Source organism: Pteropus vampyrus, unplaced genomic scaffold, assembly GCF_000151845.1.
Source record: "Pteropus vampyrus isolate Shadow unplaced genomic scaffold, Pvam_2.0 Scaffold22, whole genome shotgun sequence".
NCBI lineage: Eukaryota > Metazoa > Chordata > Mammalia > Chiroptera > Pteropodidae > Pteropus > Pteropus vampyrus.
Window position 1 is genome coordinate 326,646 of NW_011888803.1, and position 15,621 is coordinate 342,266.

At 32.1% G+C, this 15,621-nt stretch overlaps 1 protein-coding gene and 1 pseudogene across 1 annotated transcript in view; both read left to right on the forward strand.

Annotated features, from left to right (window-relative positions):
* The window catches only part of ACADM (acyl-CoA dehydrogenase medium chain), a 29,296-nt gene extending 15,280 nt beyond the window's left edge, over window positions 1-14,016 (forward strand). Inside the window, 5 exon segments of the mRNA XM_011355511.1 lie at window positions 981-1,089; window positions 4,550-4,690; window positions 5,243-5,338; window positions 12,396-12,644; window positions 13,945-14,016. Of these exon segments, the coding sequence (XP_011353813.1) occupies window positions 981-1,089; window positions 4,550-4,690; window positions 5,243-5,338; window positions 12,396-12,644; window positions 13,945-14,016 (667 nt within the window).
* LOC111736861 lies at window positions 10,061-10,179 on the forward strand (annotated as a pseudogene).
* Window positions 14,017-15,621: the final 1,605 nt, after the last annotated feature.

Below are 15,621 nucleotides of genomic sequence, written 5' to 3' on the forward strand. Positions count from 1 at the left end.
GTTTTATTTTAAATGTGTCTATCAATCCCTTTGTGAGGGTCCAGTATTATGGATATCATTATCTCTCAGTAGGGTATCATAATGTCAGCAAGTAAGAAAAAAGAGAAGAAACAATTGAAATTGAACATGTTGAGAGAAATCTAACAATGTAATTAGAAGTTTTCATTATTTTAAGAACTTATTAAGTACAACTCTTCATGTTCACTGCCCATAGTGTATAATCCTGTTTAGGTAATATATGAAACTAAACAATTTTTACTATATTTTTACTCTTAAATAAAATTATAGAGCATATGATAACTTATTAGTTTTAAACATAGAAAATAAAATTTCTTAAGGAATTTTTAGAAAATTCTCCTATACCAGGGTATTTAGAATATGGGATACATGGCTATTTGGGTGTTCTGGCTTTTTTCCTGCTGTTTCATTTAAAAATCTTTCTGGGACAAATTCTTATGGAGGGAAAACTCAAAAAATACTCATAAGCATTCAGCTATAACAAAAGTACTGATTTCACTACACAAAGAGGTCAGTAGTCGGAGCATAGCAGTCTCTACGTCATATAATTCCTTTTCACAGGCAGTCAGTCCTGTTTGCCCTTCTTTTCCAGATAGCTTATCCCTTAAAGAATTGAACTAGTTTTGGGAAGGTGTCAGTTTCAACATGCACATGCTTTCTTTTTATATTGTAGTGTCTTGATACAAGGAATTTTTACTTGCAACTCATATTACCAAAAATTAAATACCATATTAATTAAGAAGTAGACCTGGGTTGAAATACTAGTTCCACCACATCATAGCTATGTGACTTAGGCAAGCTTTTAAACCTCTGTGATTCTTCATTTCTTCATCTGGAAAAGAGGGTAATAATAATTGGGATTGTTGGGAGGGTTAACTGAGATAGCAATCACCATGTATTATCTGTTAATATCATTATCATCATGTATGTGTGTGTGTGTGTGTATATATATATATTTTTAGGTATTTTTTATTGGCTCGTTCTGATCTGGATCCTAAGGCTCCTGCTACTAAAGCCTTTACTGGATTTATTGTAGAAGCAGATACTCCAGGATTGCAGATTGGAAGAAAGGTAAAGTGTATATTTATCAGTGATTAAAGGCCTCAAATATTATTTTACCGTAAATTTCAAAATAACTATTTGTTTCCTTTATTGAAAATATTTTGTTTGTATTAAGTTGGAATAAAAATAAAGCTGTGTTTTGATGTTATCAAAATGTTATCTATATATCGCTAGAGATTTTAAGTTGAGAATGATCATTTCAAGTCGTTATTTGAAAGAGTGGCCTTTTATCGTGCCAGTCTGTGGAGAATGCTAATAACAGTTGTGAGAGATAATGAAGCAGAAATCAAACTGTCATTTATATGGCCTTCCCAGTAATAGAGTTTTAGATCTTTCAAGACTTACCCACTTTTTTCCATCCTTATAACAACCTTTTACATAGAATAAGTGGCATTATGCACATTTTATGGATTAAAATAAAGTGACATAAATTGATTTTCCAAGGTCATACAACACTAAAAATCTGTGCCTGAGAAGTGTGGAAATGGGAAAGAGCCTTGAATGTGGGAAGGCAAGAAAAACTTTATTTAAATAAGAAAAGTAATTTAACATATTTGGAAAGTGTGATCTGTGAAGAAATAATTTAGCAGTAGCATTTAAAGTAGACTAAAAAGAAAAGAGTTTAAAATTTAACAAATCAAAGAAGAAATGAAGTCATTAAAGTAATCTTTAATTACTTTAAGGAAGGATGATTTAAGATTAAAACAGAATAGGAAGAGACTCAGTTTTACAGCTGTAAAATTCTTTGCAAAATCAGTTTGTAAAAAAGAAAATGACCAAATAATGTCTGTATCTAAAGTAAAGGAGGAATTACGGAATTTAAGTAAGAGTTACTAAAGGTTATATGTATATATTTTCTTCCTCCCAGATGGAGAAAGGTGCAAATTATCTGGTCAGATTAAATAGACTAAGGGGGACATAATCTGAACTGGAAAGACTAATTTGAATTGACCAAGTTATGCAAATTTCTGAACCACTCATATATGTTTTTATAATCCTGTTTTATTTTATTTAGATTATTTTTTCCTAAGAAGTTTTTGTTTTGTTTTGTTTTGTTTTGTTTTTATGGTTGACACTGGTTAACGAAATCCAGTAAATTTCAAGAGTATAGTTCAACAGTAAGGCATATATTTATTGCATTTTGTGTTCACTGCCCATAGTGTGTAATCTTGTTTCAAAAGCCATCAGAATCTGTTTTACTCAAGCCTCTTTAAAATGCAAGCATGTTGCTAGAGTATATGAGAGGGATTACTTCTCTTTTAGGTCGTAGAATATTAAAGATGGAAGATAACTTGATACATACTTATTTCAGTCTGTTTACCAAATACTGAAATTGACATCCAAGTGAAATTATTTAAGTTTACATACTTAGAGGCAGAGTTGAGATTAGTAGTAAGATGTCCTAGAAACTTGTCCAATGCAGTTTCTGGCACTATATTATTCTATATTTTCTTTGAAAAGTAGATATTAAAGGTAGACTGCACTTTACAGATAAAACTATAATGAGATTGTTGTATATAACAAAATATAAGTACTAAGTATAGTCGTGCTTCTTCCAAGCAATTGGTTTGTTTTCATTTATGTTTTATCCATGTTATTTTTTTAAAAGTAGTTGCCAGAAAAGTTAGACCAAATTTGTGGCCATCTCTAGAAAGTAAAAGACCTTACAAATTTGTGAAATTTGATGTTTTTCAAAACATTTTGTGTTTTAGAAATTATATGGATTGAGATGAGTCTAGGAAGCTTTTTGGTTTTAAATGTTTTGGTATTTGGGGTGAATTTGAGAAATAGGAGAGTAAACGGTGTTTTCATAAACAGTTTTCTCATTGTATCTTAGTGAAGGTCTACCTTACTAGAGTTTATTGACTTATAAGGACAAAGAGGTATTGGTTTCTTTTTCTGTCAAACTGTATATTATTTGTAACTTTGTCTTCAATTTTTTACTTTGCTTGCTTTAATATTAACAGTCTGCTTCCAGGTACTTTAATATTAACAATCTGCTTTAATATTAACAGTCTGCTTCCATGTACATACAACCTATAGACAAATTTCATTTTATATTTGAAGGCTATATTGTTTTTTTACTATGAATGTCAGGAAAAGCACTTGGCAAACATCTGATTGGGGACATTTAATTTAGGGACATTTAATTTAGGTTAACTAATGGGGCTAGCAAAGTAATGTACTGAGTAAAAGCTGAATTTCTGTTTTCTCTCTTTCTTAAAATTAATTAAGGCAGAATTTACATATAAAAAATTCACCCTTTTTGCATATCTATTTCTAATACTTTTGACAAATGTTTGTGTAACTGCCACCCCACTCAAAATACAGAATATTTCAGCACCCCAAAAAGTTCTCATGTACTCTTTTTTAGTCAATTCCCTTATTCCCAACTCAAAGCAACTACTGATCTGATTTCCATATAGGTTTTGTTTTTCCAGAATGTCATGTGGAATAATAATGTCAGCCTTCTTTGTCTGACTTTTTACTTTTCATAGTGCTTTTGAGATTCATCCATCCATGTTGCTGCTGATCAGTAGTAATTCATCTCTTTTACTGCTTAGTAATATCCCACTCTATGGATGTACCATATATCCATTATCCATTCATTCAGCAATTGGACAGTCCTCCAGTTTTTAGCAATTATAAATAAAGCTGCTATAAAAGCATTCATGTGTAGGCCTTTGTTTTCATTTCTCTCGGATAAATACCTAGGAGGGCTAGATATGGGGTAAGTATATGTGTAACTTTATAAGAAACTGCCAAAGTAGCTACATGCTCTCAACTTTTTGTCAAACCAACAGAAGAGTTGGGAGTAGTATAACGAATACCTATATACCTTTTACCCAGATTCACAAATTGTCAACATTTTGCTATATTTCCTTTATTTCTTCATTGTGTGTGTGTGAGAGTGTGTGTCTGTGTGTGTGTAACAGCATTACTTGCTAAATTATTTGAGAGGAAGTTGCAGAAATGATGCTTTAAGGAAAAAAAAATTTTTCAGCTCATTTTTAATAAGCAGTGTAAGAAGGGGATATAGGAATATACAGTCGTAAACGAATTTTTTACTTTGCTTGCTTTAATATTAACAGTCTGCTATAATATTAACAGTAGACCTTTAGACAAGTGTTGGTTTCAAAGTTTATGAAATGTTATTTCAGTCTAGGGGTTGATACTTTTTTTGGTAAAGATCCAGATTGTAAATATTTGAGACTTTGAGGGCTATATGGTCTCCATCACAGCTACTCAATTCTGCCATTGTAGCAAGCAGGTAGCCATAGACAATATGTAAATGAATAAGTGTGATTGTATTCTAATAAAGCTTTCTTTGGAAAACAGGCATTGCAAGCCGTAGTTTGTTGACTCCTGTTTCAGACAGTTGCAGAAAGTCATAAACAGTGGCTTAAGCAAAATTTCATGCGAGTTCAAAAAATGTTCCTGAATATATATATATTATTTTCCTCATTAGGAATTAAATATGGGCCAGCGATGTTCAGATACAAGAGGACTTGTCTTTGAAGATGTGAGAGTACCTAAAGAAAATGTTTTACTTGGTGAAGGAGCCGGTTTTAAAATTATAATGAAAACTTTTGATAAAACCAGACCTGTAGTAAGTATTATGACTTGATAATCTTTATAGGATCTTTTATTACATTCACTAGTTTTATTTTAACACTGTATGCTTGGTGTATATATTTTTGTGATATCTGCTTTTATTAAGGATGTAGGGATATTATTTTTTTTAATTTTTGGAATTCAACTCTCGCTGCCTGTTACAGGAATTATTTTAGCAAATACAGAATTACTATAATTGCTGCTAGATTTACAGAGAAGCAGTTTACACTTAATTTAGTCATTCCTGCTGATATATACTCATTTCCTCTTCTCTCACTCATTAGGACTATTTCCCCTAAGAAACTTTCCCTTGTTAAACAGAAGGAATGATTTGTCTCTAAGCATGATCCCATGCCTCACAATGCCTTCCATTAACATAAATAATATAAACTTAAATGCTTATATCTCCTCCCCAATCCTCTGTTGCCTTAAACTCTAGGTCCTCTTCTCTCTATAATCCTTAATTTAGAATCTTATGCAAATAGCCACTGTAGATGTGTTTTAAAGACAATCTGAATTTTTGCTTTGTAAAATGTTAAAATACTAGGTAGCAGCTAATGCTGTGGGACTAGCACAGAGAGCTTTGGATGAAGCTACCAAATATGCCCTGGAGAGGAGAACTTTTGGAAAACTGCTTGTAGAGGTAATTTTAATATTTACTTTGTTAAAATGAAAATACATTCATTTTCATCTAAATATTTGCAAATTATCTTTTAAGTACAACCTAATTTATTTTTTCTTTAGTAGTAAGATAATGTGATCTATCAGTATGAGTTATAAGAACAGATTTTTCTTTAGACTCTGCCACTAACTGTTGTCCACCCAGAGAATTATATTAATTAAAGAGAAAAAAGAACAGCTAATATTTATTGAGTGTCTGTTGTGTACCTGATACTGTGTTACACATTTTAAATATATTATCTAATTCTCCCAGTACTACCCTTGTTTTCCTAGTACTATAATCTCCATTTTAGATCAGGAAACTGAAGCTGAGAGAGATTAAATCATTTGTCCAAGGTCACACAATTTATAAATCACAGATCCAGAACTCCCATTTTATGCCTTAATCCATGCTACTTTCCATGTCTTCTTGAATATCAAATAATTTTAGTCATATTTTCCATGAGTTTCCAGGGAAATTTTTAACTCTAATCTCTTCAAATAATGAAGAGATTACTATCTATATTCTCCCCTTCTGTAACTCTGTATAGGTTGGTTATATAGTGAACACTTCCTGTTTTTATCCCCATGTGTCAGTGATTCTTGAACTATCTGTGTTGAAAAATCAGTTTGTTTTTAATTTCCAGTCAATTGTGTATCATTATTTTTCTAAAATGTCACAACAATATCAAGTTGTTGTAAAAGTTTCTAAATACTTAACTATCACTTACTATACCATGGACCAGTAAGTTTGTGGACTGACATTGGTCCACAGATCAAATTTGGATTACAACTACTCTATGTCCCTTAACCTCAATTTCATAATTTATTTTTCTATCTGTATTCTAGATAATTTTCTCAGACAGCTTTCCAGTTCTTTGATCCCGTGCCTAATCTACTTAATCCATCTGTTCTGATTTTTAATGACTATTTTTATTTATAGAATTTATATGCGGTTCTTTTTCAGTTCTACCACTTCTTTTCTGGTGGCCTGGTTTTTCAACATAGCTTCTTTATCCTTTTATCTCCTTAATTATATAAAAATACTTCTTTATAGTAACTTTCAGGTTTTTTTCTGTTATCTGAAGTTCTTAGAGTATTAATCTTTTGGTCTATTGCATCTTCTATCTCTTTTATGGGCAGTTATTGCCTCCATTTTTGTTTCTAAGTTTATCTGCAGCAAGTATTATTTTTGTTCAATGCATTGTGAAAGCATTTTATATACTTGTTCTTTTTCATACTTTTATCAGGTACCCCAGAGATATCACCATTCTAAGAGCCTTTTGTTTTTTGTTTTCTTTTTAATTTCTCCATTTGGATAATCCTGACCCACAGAGGCTATATACATTGATTCTACACTTTAAGGGACTCATTTCTTTTTCTTTTTTGAACGTCCCAGAGTCTTAGGGAAGAGAGAAGCTTTGTGGCTCTCCTGCCCTGCAGAGAGACTTTTAAATTCCTCCTTTGGAAAGAGAAGCTTTTTTCCAAAGAGCTCTTTTTTTGTATGCAAGGAATCTCAGTTTTAGCCACTCATCTGGTTCATGCTTACATCCAAGTCTCTTGTTCTTATTCATTAAAACTCCAGTTCCTTTCCCACTGAACCTAAATCTCAGTCTGATTTTTTCCCTTTCCTATGTCATTTTTTCACAATCAGGATTTAAATTCCTCCTTGGAGGCACCAGGAAATTCGTTTCTTTCCTTTGAGTTTTTTTTTTTTTTTTTTTAAATCAAGTATTTCTTTGTGTTTATGGCCAAAAAGACAGTTTATATTAGCTCATTCATGTTGCCAGAACTACATATAGACAGTTCGGTAAAATGTTTATTACTAAGTTTAGCTTAATCATAAATGGATAACAACTATAAATATTATTCAATCCAGCTCTGTCATCAGTTTTAGGTCTTCCTCACCAAGTATCTGATGACCACTCTTAGTTCTTTTGGCTATTTTCAATTCAATATGGAATATTCTTTTATGTTCTCTTTCTTATGGGATCTGAGGATTCTTTTCTGTATCCTTACCATCTAAACTAGAATATTTTTGCTTCGTGATCCTTATTAGTAAGTATAGAAAAGTCTTACTTAGTCTTTGCTTTACTACTTACTCAAAGTAGTCTTTTATCATTTGATTTCTCCTGAAGATTTACTTCTCTCTTAATTACCCTGCAAAATGCAGATTGCCTATATTCTTAATTAATAGATATAGTGGTGTGATGTTATAATTTCCTGTCACCCCTTTATTGGGTGCCTGCCCTATCTATGTGTCCTTTGCAACTCCAATCTGCTAGAGTCTGAGTTCTCAGTATATAGCGTTAAGAATAAGAAAGTCACCTCATATTTGCAGTCCACACTTGAATAACTGATAAACCATTTCATGTCTGATATTAAGAAATATACAAGGATATATCACCACATATCTATATTTTCATATAGAAATTTAAAACAAAAAAATGTAAAATACGGTGATTTTATATTGAGTGTGGATGTGGTATGAATATGGGGGAGAGGGAGGTAAAATTGTAACTATATAGTATGCATTTTTTCATTTATTTGTGATAAAGCTTAGTTTAGTTCCATCTACATTGTTTTTTTGTCTGTATAAGTGGATATTCCAGACTCATCTATAACAGTCTATGTAATCTACTTTATTTTCTTCCATTTAAAATTAAAATATTAAGTGAACACATTAGGAGTTATTACTTTCTAAAAGAAAACTGTTGAAGTTTCTTTTTTCCCTTCACTTTCAGAATAACCAGCCTTTGCATAGTTCTTAGTTATTTCTGATTCTATTTTTACCATTTCTGTTTCTTATTCTTACTTTCTGAGTATATTGGCTGTATTTTATGTTAGAGGCATATGACACCACTACTTTTTTACTCAGTGATACACTAAGACTCATCATTTTATGATAAAGCATCCAGCCAAAACATTTTTTCTATACAGTCCAAATTGATGAAATTATCATGTATTATAATTATTTTTTCTTATTAATGTAATGAGCATGTTTGTAATTCCAGGATTCCTCACCATTAGTCTTTTCTTTCCTAGGCTAAAGTAAATACTAAGGGCCAATTTACATATAGCTTTGGTTTATTAATCTCCAAAAAGTAGGAATTAGAAAAGGTTTGGTTATTTTTTTTTTGGGGGGGGGTGTTTTGTTTTACGGAACTGTATAGAGTAACACTGTAATCACAGCTTTTATTCAGTACCATGTTTATTAATATCACTTCTCTTTAAGTGAATGCTTATTCTCATATTGCTTAATTTAATGTGGCTAAAGCAAGCTGCAGAAAACAAAGGATGGTACCTTTTCTTGCTAATGAGTAAAACTAGGAACACTGGTAAATTACAAGGTGATAGAATCTCTTAATGGCAGTAATTGCCTTACTCCTTGTCTAGTCAAATTGGAGTGTTCTGGACTGGTATGAAAGAATCTGTTAAGAATAACTCTCATTTGTATTGATTATTATTGCTAATTAGCAATAACTTTTCCCCATGAGTTCCATTTCTTGATAGGAAAATGGCCGAGAAGAAGAATGCTAGTTGAGACTTGAGATTGAAATAAGATAGAAGAAATACATTTATATCTCCTTCTTCTATAACTGTTTTATGTTCAAAATTCTTCCAATATCTTCTCATGACACTGAGATTAAAATCCAAAATCCATACAGTGGTCTTTTATTAGCCTTTTCCTATTGTCTTTACATTTACTCTTTCCCCTAAATCTATTTCCTAATTCATTTCACCAAAGAATCTACCCCTGATCACCCTATGTAAAAAATAACACCTCCAACACTGTATACACTAATTCCACTTGTTTTCCTTCATAGCTCTTCTCACTACCCAACATTATATCACGTATGTGTTTGTTTATTGTCTCTTCTTCCTCACTAGAATGTGTCTGTTTTGCAAAGAGTGTCTGTTTTGGAAACCTTTGTATTCCTAGCACTTAGGATGTGTTCTATGCTGTGAACATCTATTTCATTTATTCAACAAATAGTAATAGAATACTTATTATATTAAAATAATAATTAGATGCTTTCTCTGTTTTAGTTACTATTCTAAGTGCTTTATATGTATTAACTTATTTAATCCTTACAATACTGTGGAGTAGGTACTATTAGTCCAATTTTATTTCATGTAAAAACCATAGGCCCACTTAATAAATGATGGAACCAAGATCTGAACCCAACTAGTCAGTTATTTAAAGAGTCTGTCCTCTTTGCACACTGTATGTGCTATTTCTAGGGATAGAAAAGAGGTTTGACATAAAGGTTCCTGCCCTCTGGAGCCTTTAACTTTACTTTAGAGATAAGATACATATCATAAAATGAATACTAAGAAATAATATAGAGCAATATAAGATTAAATTCCAAAATGAGAGCTACAGACAGGGATACAGAAACCAAAAGGAGAGACTATTGTGGGCTAGACACATTACAGGGAATCTGAGCTGGGTTTAGAACAGAGTTTCTCATAGCTTAGGCTAAAGGGCAACTGAATATGACTCATCAGAAATGTTGCTTAAAACACATAAACTAGACACCACCGCAGATTTTTAAATCAAGAGAAACATGGGCATTTTATACCAAGTTGCCAAGGCTGTGGTGTGAAATAAGCATTAATATATATTGCCAATGGGAATGTAAATTGGTGAAATTTTTACGAACTACATTTTGGCAATATATATCAAGAGTATCTACCTTTGGTCTACAGCCATGCCACCTTGAACGTGCCTGATCTCATTTGATCTCAAAAGCTAAGCAGGGTCAGGCCTGGTTAGTAGTTGGATGGGAGACCACCTAGGAATACCAGGTGCTGTAGGCATTAAAGAAAAAAAAATAAGTACCTACCTTTGGATCTACAGCTACATTTCATATGGTACTTATCTTTCAGATATACTCCCATATGTGCAATATGACATAGGTATAGGTTATTCATTTCAGCACTGTGTAGAAATAACCAAATATAGAAACAACCAAAATGTTGATCATCCATACAGTGAAATGCTTTGCAGCTATGCAAAGTATAAAGAAGTTCTTTGTGTATTGATATAGACAGCATCAGATTTATTGATACGAAAAGCAAAATAACCATCAACACGGGGTGAGCGGGGAGGGTAGGAATAATAGAAGTAGGAGGAAAACTTGAACTTTGAACTGATGGATGCATTACCTATTCAAAAAATAGAGTGCAAATAAAACCAAAAAATTAAAAACACACATAAACATGAAAGAATCACTGGCTTAGAAAACTGGGCACAGTTCCGGCGGGTAGAAATAAGGGAAGGTATTACTCTCCTTCCATATAGGAATTATTCACATTGGTTAATAAATGCCGCCTCTAAGATTTAATTTGCCATGCCAATCTCAAACAACCTGTCACATTCTAAAATAGTGTGATGAGGTTTATGCTGTAAATGTGGTAAATATATTGAAATTAAACAGCTCACTTTTATTTTTTTGTGTGATTTTTGGTTTATATTAGTCCATACACAGTCATAGATTGTGTGGTTTTTATAACCTTTTCATCTTCAAAACTCACGTTGATGTTGCCTACTACACAAAGCACCTTTCTAATAATCTTGGTATTCTTATTTCTGAATGCCTAGAGGACTTCTTTTAATGTATATTATTTTAAAATATATGTTCATTCCATGCTCATTGTAGAATAACTTATTTTATATGATGCAATATACATAAGTAATAAAACTCATCTATAATCCCATTGTCCAGAGTTAATTACAGTGGACATTTTGCTCTATATTCCCTCTTTCCGTGAATATATTTTTCCAAATCTGTAACTATAACATATATTTGAACTTTTCACTTATTGATATATATGGTGAACATATTTCCATTCTATAACATACCTTAGTCATACAATTCCTAGAATATTTACTCTTATAGAAAGTATTTTCTTATATCTCCTATGGACCTCTAAAATGTAAGACGCATCTTTTATTTGTCTTCATCGTGGCACTTGCTTTCGCTTGTCAGAGTCTAATACCTCAGTATTATTCACTATCTGTAGCAATTTTCTTTAACCCATTTCCCTTTTGCCCCAAGAATATTCCCCAGTAGCGCTTGTGGCTGTTGCATTTACATCATTATAACTCGTGCATTACAGACAGTCCTAACCTTACTCCCAAAGTTTGCCAAGAAATGTCTCGCTTTTATTATTATTTTCGCTTCGCTCTAGTATAGCGATAGTTTTTGGAAACAAATGACATCATTCTATGTATAGCATTCTGTTTTTAGTAGTGGTATTTCCATTTACAAAATATAGTAATTCTCAATTGCCGAAGATGTCAACGTAGCATTCCTACGTGTGATGTTAAATTAACGCTGGCAGCGAGCTGCACTTTTTCCTAAATGGGAAATGGGTTAATGAGTCTCAGCAGTCACTCAGAAGGATACATAAAATTTTTGAGGCATTTTTGCCAAAAATGCATAACTTCATTCCAGTCTTAAGAAAGCATCAGGCAAACCCAAACTGGGAGACATTTTACAAAAATAACCAATTGGTATTCTTAAAAAGTGCCAAGATCATGAAAGACAAGGAAAGACTAAGGAATCATAACAGACTGTGAAAGACTTAGAAGAAATAATAACTAATTTCAACTAGAATTCTAGATAAGGTCCTCGAACAGAAAAAGGACATTAGTGGGAAAACCTGGCCAAATTTGAATAAAGTTTTATAGTTAAGTTGATACTATTATACCAATGTTAATCCTGTCCCTAATCAGTATACTATGGTTTTGTAACAGGTTAACATTGGAGGAAGCACAGAGTATAACTTCTTAAAGCTAAGATTAGTTTTAAAAGTTTTTTTAAAAAGTTCTAGGAGAAAAACTTTTATTTATTTTTTTAATTCTAATTTTTTTATTATAGTGACATTGGTTAATAAAATGCAGTAAGTTTCAGGTGTACAATTTAGCAATAAGGCATATATATTGCATTGTGTGTTCACCACCCATAGTTAGATTTCTGTCACCAAAGAAAAACTTTTAAATTAGTTTTTCTTTTTCTTCTTAATTCTAGCACCAAGGAATATCATTTTTGCTGGCTGAAATGGCAATGAAAGTTGAATTAGCTAGATTAAGTTACCAGAGAGCAGCTTGGGAAGCTGATTCTGGTCACCAAACTACCTATTTTGCCTCTATTGCAAAGGCATTTGCTGGAGATGTTGCAAATCAGTTAGCTAGTGATGCTGTGCAGATCTTTGGAGGCAATGGATTTAATACAGAATATCCTGTAGAAAAACTAATGAGGGATGCCAAGATCTATCAGGTAAGGTTAAAAATTATTTTTATTGTTTTTTAGGAACTGGAATATTTGTAAATGACAGATTTCTGACTATTTAGGGATTTTATGTCACTAGTAATAATAAATGACATCAAAGATGGTTGTAAGTTGAAGTTTTTTAGAAGTAATTAACACAAACAAGAATGTTACCTTTAAGTATTTATGCCTTAAGAGAGGATATGCTAACAGACATGTACATGGGTCTGGATCAGTCGTCTTTTGAGTCTTGACATCCTAGCTAACTGTAACCAACCCTTTACTCTCCTAAAAGTATATCATTTGAAATTAAATTATTTCATTTTGCATATTGTGTGACAACTTTTGAATTGACTAAAACCATATTTGAGAGTAAAACACCAACATGAGACAGATATAGATAATTCTGTCTTCTAAATTAAATTGGTGGTTAGAAAAACTTAGGAATAATTTAGTAAATTAGATATAAATGCACATGTTCTACACATGTAGCTTTAGTAATTATAACCCATTCTCAGTATCTCCTTCCTTGCTTCCTTTTACCCCCAGGAAATTATTTGACAAATACTACAGTCATTTGAAATCTAGAGGTAGAATCACAGAATGCTAGTGAGAAAGAAATTCAGACATAGTGCAGGCTTCTCAATTTAGATATGAAAAAAACTGAGGACCAGAATTTGTGCCTTATCGAAAGTTACAGGCTTATCTAGTGATACTCTCCCTCTCTTAGAACCTGTAATTATTATAATTATTACTATTATCAACCATTTAACTTTTCTCTGCCATCTGAGATGAACTAACAAGTCACTAGGATTAGAAAGTTCAAACTGGAAGTGAGGGCTAGCCAGTAGGAATATCTAACAGAATAAAATCAAACCTTTCCAGCATTATTTTAGTTAACAACTCTGTTCCCAAGGCAGAAAAAAATCAGTTTTAAGAGTAATAATAGAAAATGACAAAGTGACCACTGGTGAAAAACAGTTCAGAATAGTTGGAGAAATATTTTAGCAACATCACACTTTAGATTTCCAAAATTTCTGAAATGTTAATATTCTTTGATTTTTTTTAAGACTCCTCCAAAATTTTGGTAAATGATTTTTTATAATTTTAAGTGATCTTTTTAGATTTATATTTTTATAGGTTTCACAAAATCAGGTTTCACAATCACTGTATACTACAGAATCTACATATGGTTCTATTCAGTTGGATATTACAATAGAGCTTATACTGCTTTCCAAAATATTGAGTAAATCAAAGTATTTGTGTACTGAAGATATTTAACCTACATATTTATTTATTTTTCTTGCAGATTTATGAAGGTACAGCACAAATTCAAAGGCTTATTATAGCCCGTGAACTCATTGGCAGGTATAAAAATTAACAAGATTGCTGTAGAAATATGATTGTTGAGTAAATAGAACACAATCCACTAAGCTACAGGAAAGAGAAAGGGCTTATAGATTTTTTTCCAGTGAAAATCTTAAAATAAGTTCTCTTACACTAAACATAGGGAACTGATTCTAATAGTAGTTTTCTACCTTTGTTTAACTTTATGACTTGTCTTTTCTCAAATAAATTTGGTCATTAAAATCGTGTTGTCCTCAGTACCACTGTACTCGAATTATATTAACCTGGAAAAATACATTTGTTTTGTTATTTTGACTTCTTAAAGTAAAAGAAATTTCTTAGAATTTCAATATTTTTCCAGTGACAGAAAAGTGGTTTTATAAAAGTATTCAGGATGTTCTAAAATCTACATTGAGAAAATACTTTACAATTTGGATGCCATCAAACAGCTTGCCAGTGACTTTGTAGACTTAATGATAGTATATTAGAGGAGTTTATTTTGTTACAATTTGGTAAGCATTTGTTTTCAGTTTTGTACAGTAATAGTAAAAAATATGATGTTCATCTTCTCCCCTTATACAACAGCCAGAATTACCTTAAGATCTTGTTTAATTCTGAGCCCATATTTCACTTGCCTTATTTAAAATCAATCAATAAAATTTTCCATAAGTTATTTTTATATGGCTCCATTGGTCTCTGGGTAGCTTTTGGTCTTCTGTACACAATGTCATTTTATGTGCATACATTCTGAAAAAAACCTTAAAGTCATTCAGTACTTACCACTGTATCTGTATTCTTTCCAGGAAGTTTTATTGCTTCATATCAAAGTATATACTTAATTTATTTACTATGATGGAAAAAAAGTCACATTTTTATTTTGAACTGTGTAGTTACCTGTATATTTTGTTAGATTATAATGAAATACCTTAGAAAATATAAGATAATGTAAGAAGCAAAATTTGTGAATTTAATTTCTTTGTAATTCTAAACATCAAACTGCTAAAATATGTTAATACTAAATGGTGTTTCTGACATCACTTCTGATTTTTCAATTCTGACACCAACTGGGCATCCTATAGTTCAGTCCTTTTCTGACACTAACGCAGAACAGTTAGCATCAGATTCCAGAGGTTTAACGGGCTCAGTCCCACAAGACTACCCTCACTTCAGACACCAGTCACAGGTCCTGGGTCCTCAGGCTACCAACATATTTGTCCAATTTTACTGCAAATTCAGGTATTCCCAAGACCCCACTGTCAGGTTTGATCATCTGAATGGCTCACAGAACTTGTGAAAAATACTAATATTTACTGGTTTATTATAAAGAATATAACTAAGAAACAGCCAAATGGAAGAGATGCATAGAGAAAGGTATGAGGGGTAGATACACAGCTTTCATACCTTCTCCCAATGCACCGTCCTCACAGCAAGTCATTGTATTCACAACCTGGAAGCCCCTGAATCTCATGATTCAAGAGTTTTTCTAGGGAATCTTCAGCCCCAGAGGTAAAGGGGGTGGGGCTAAAAGTTCTACCTGGGTTAGTCAGCTAGGGCTGCCAGACTGTGTGGCTTAAACTACAGAAATTTATTTTCTCACAGTTTTAGAGGCTAGAATTCCAAGATCAAGGTGCCATCTGGA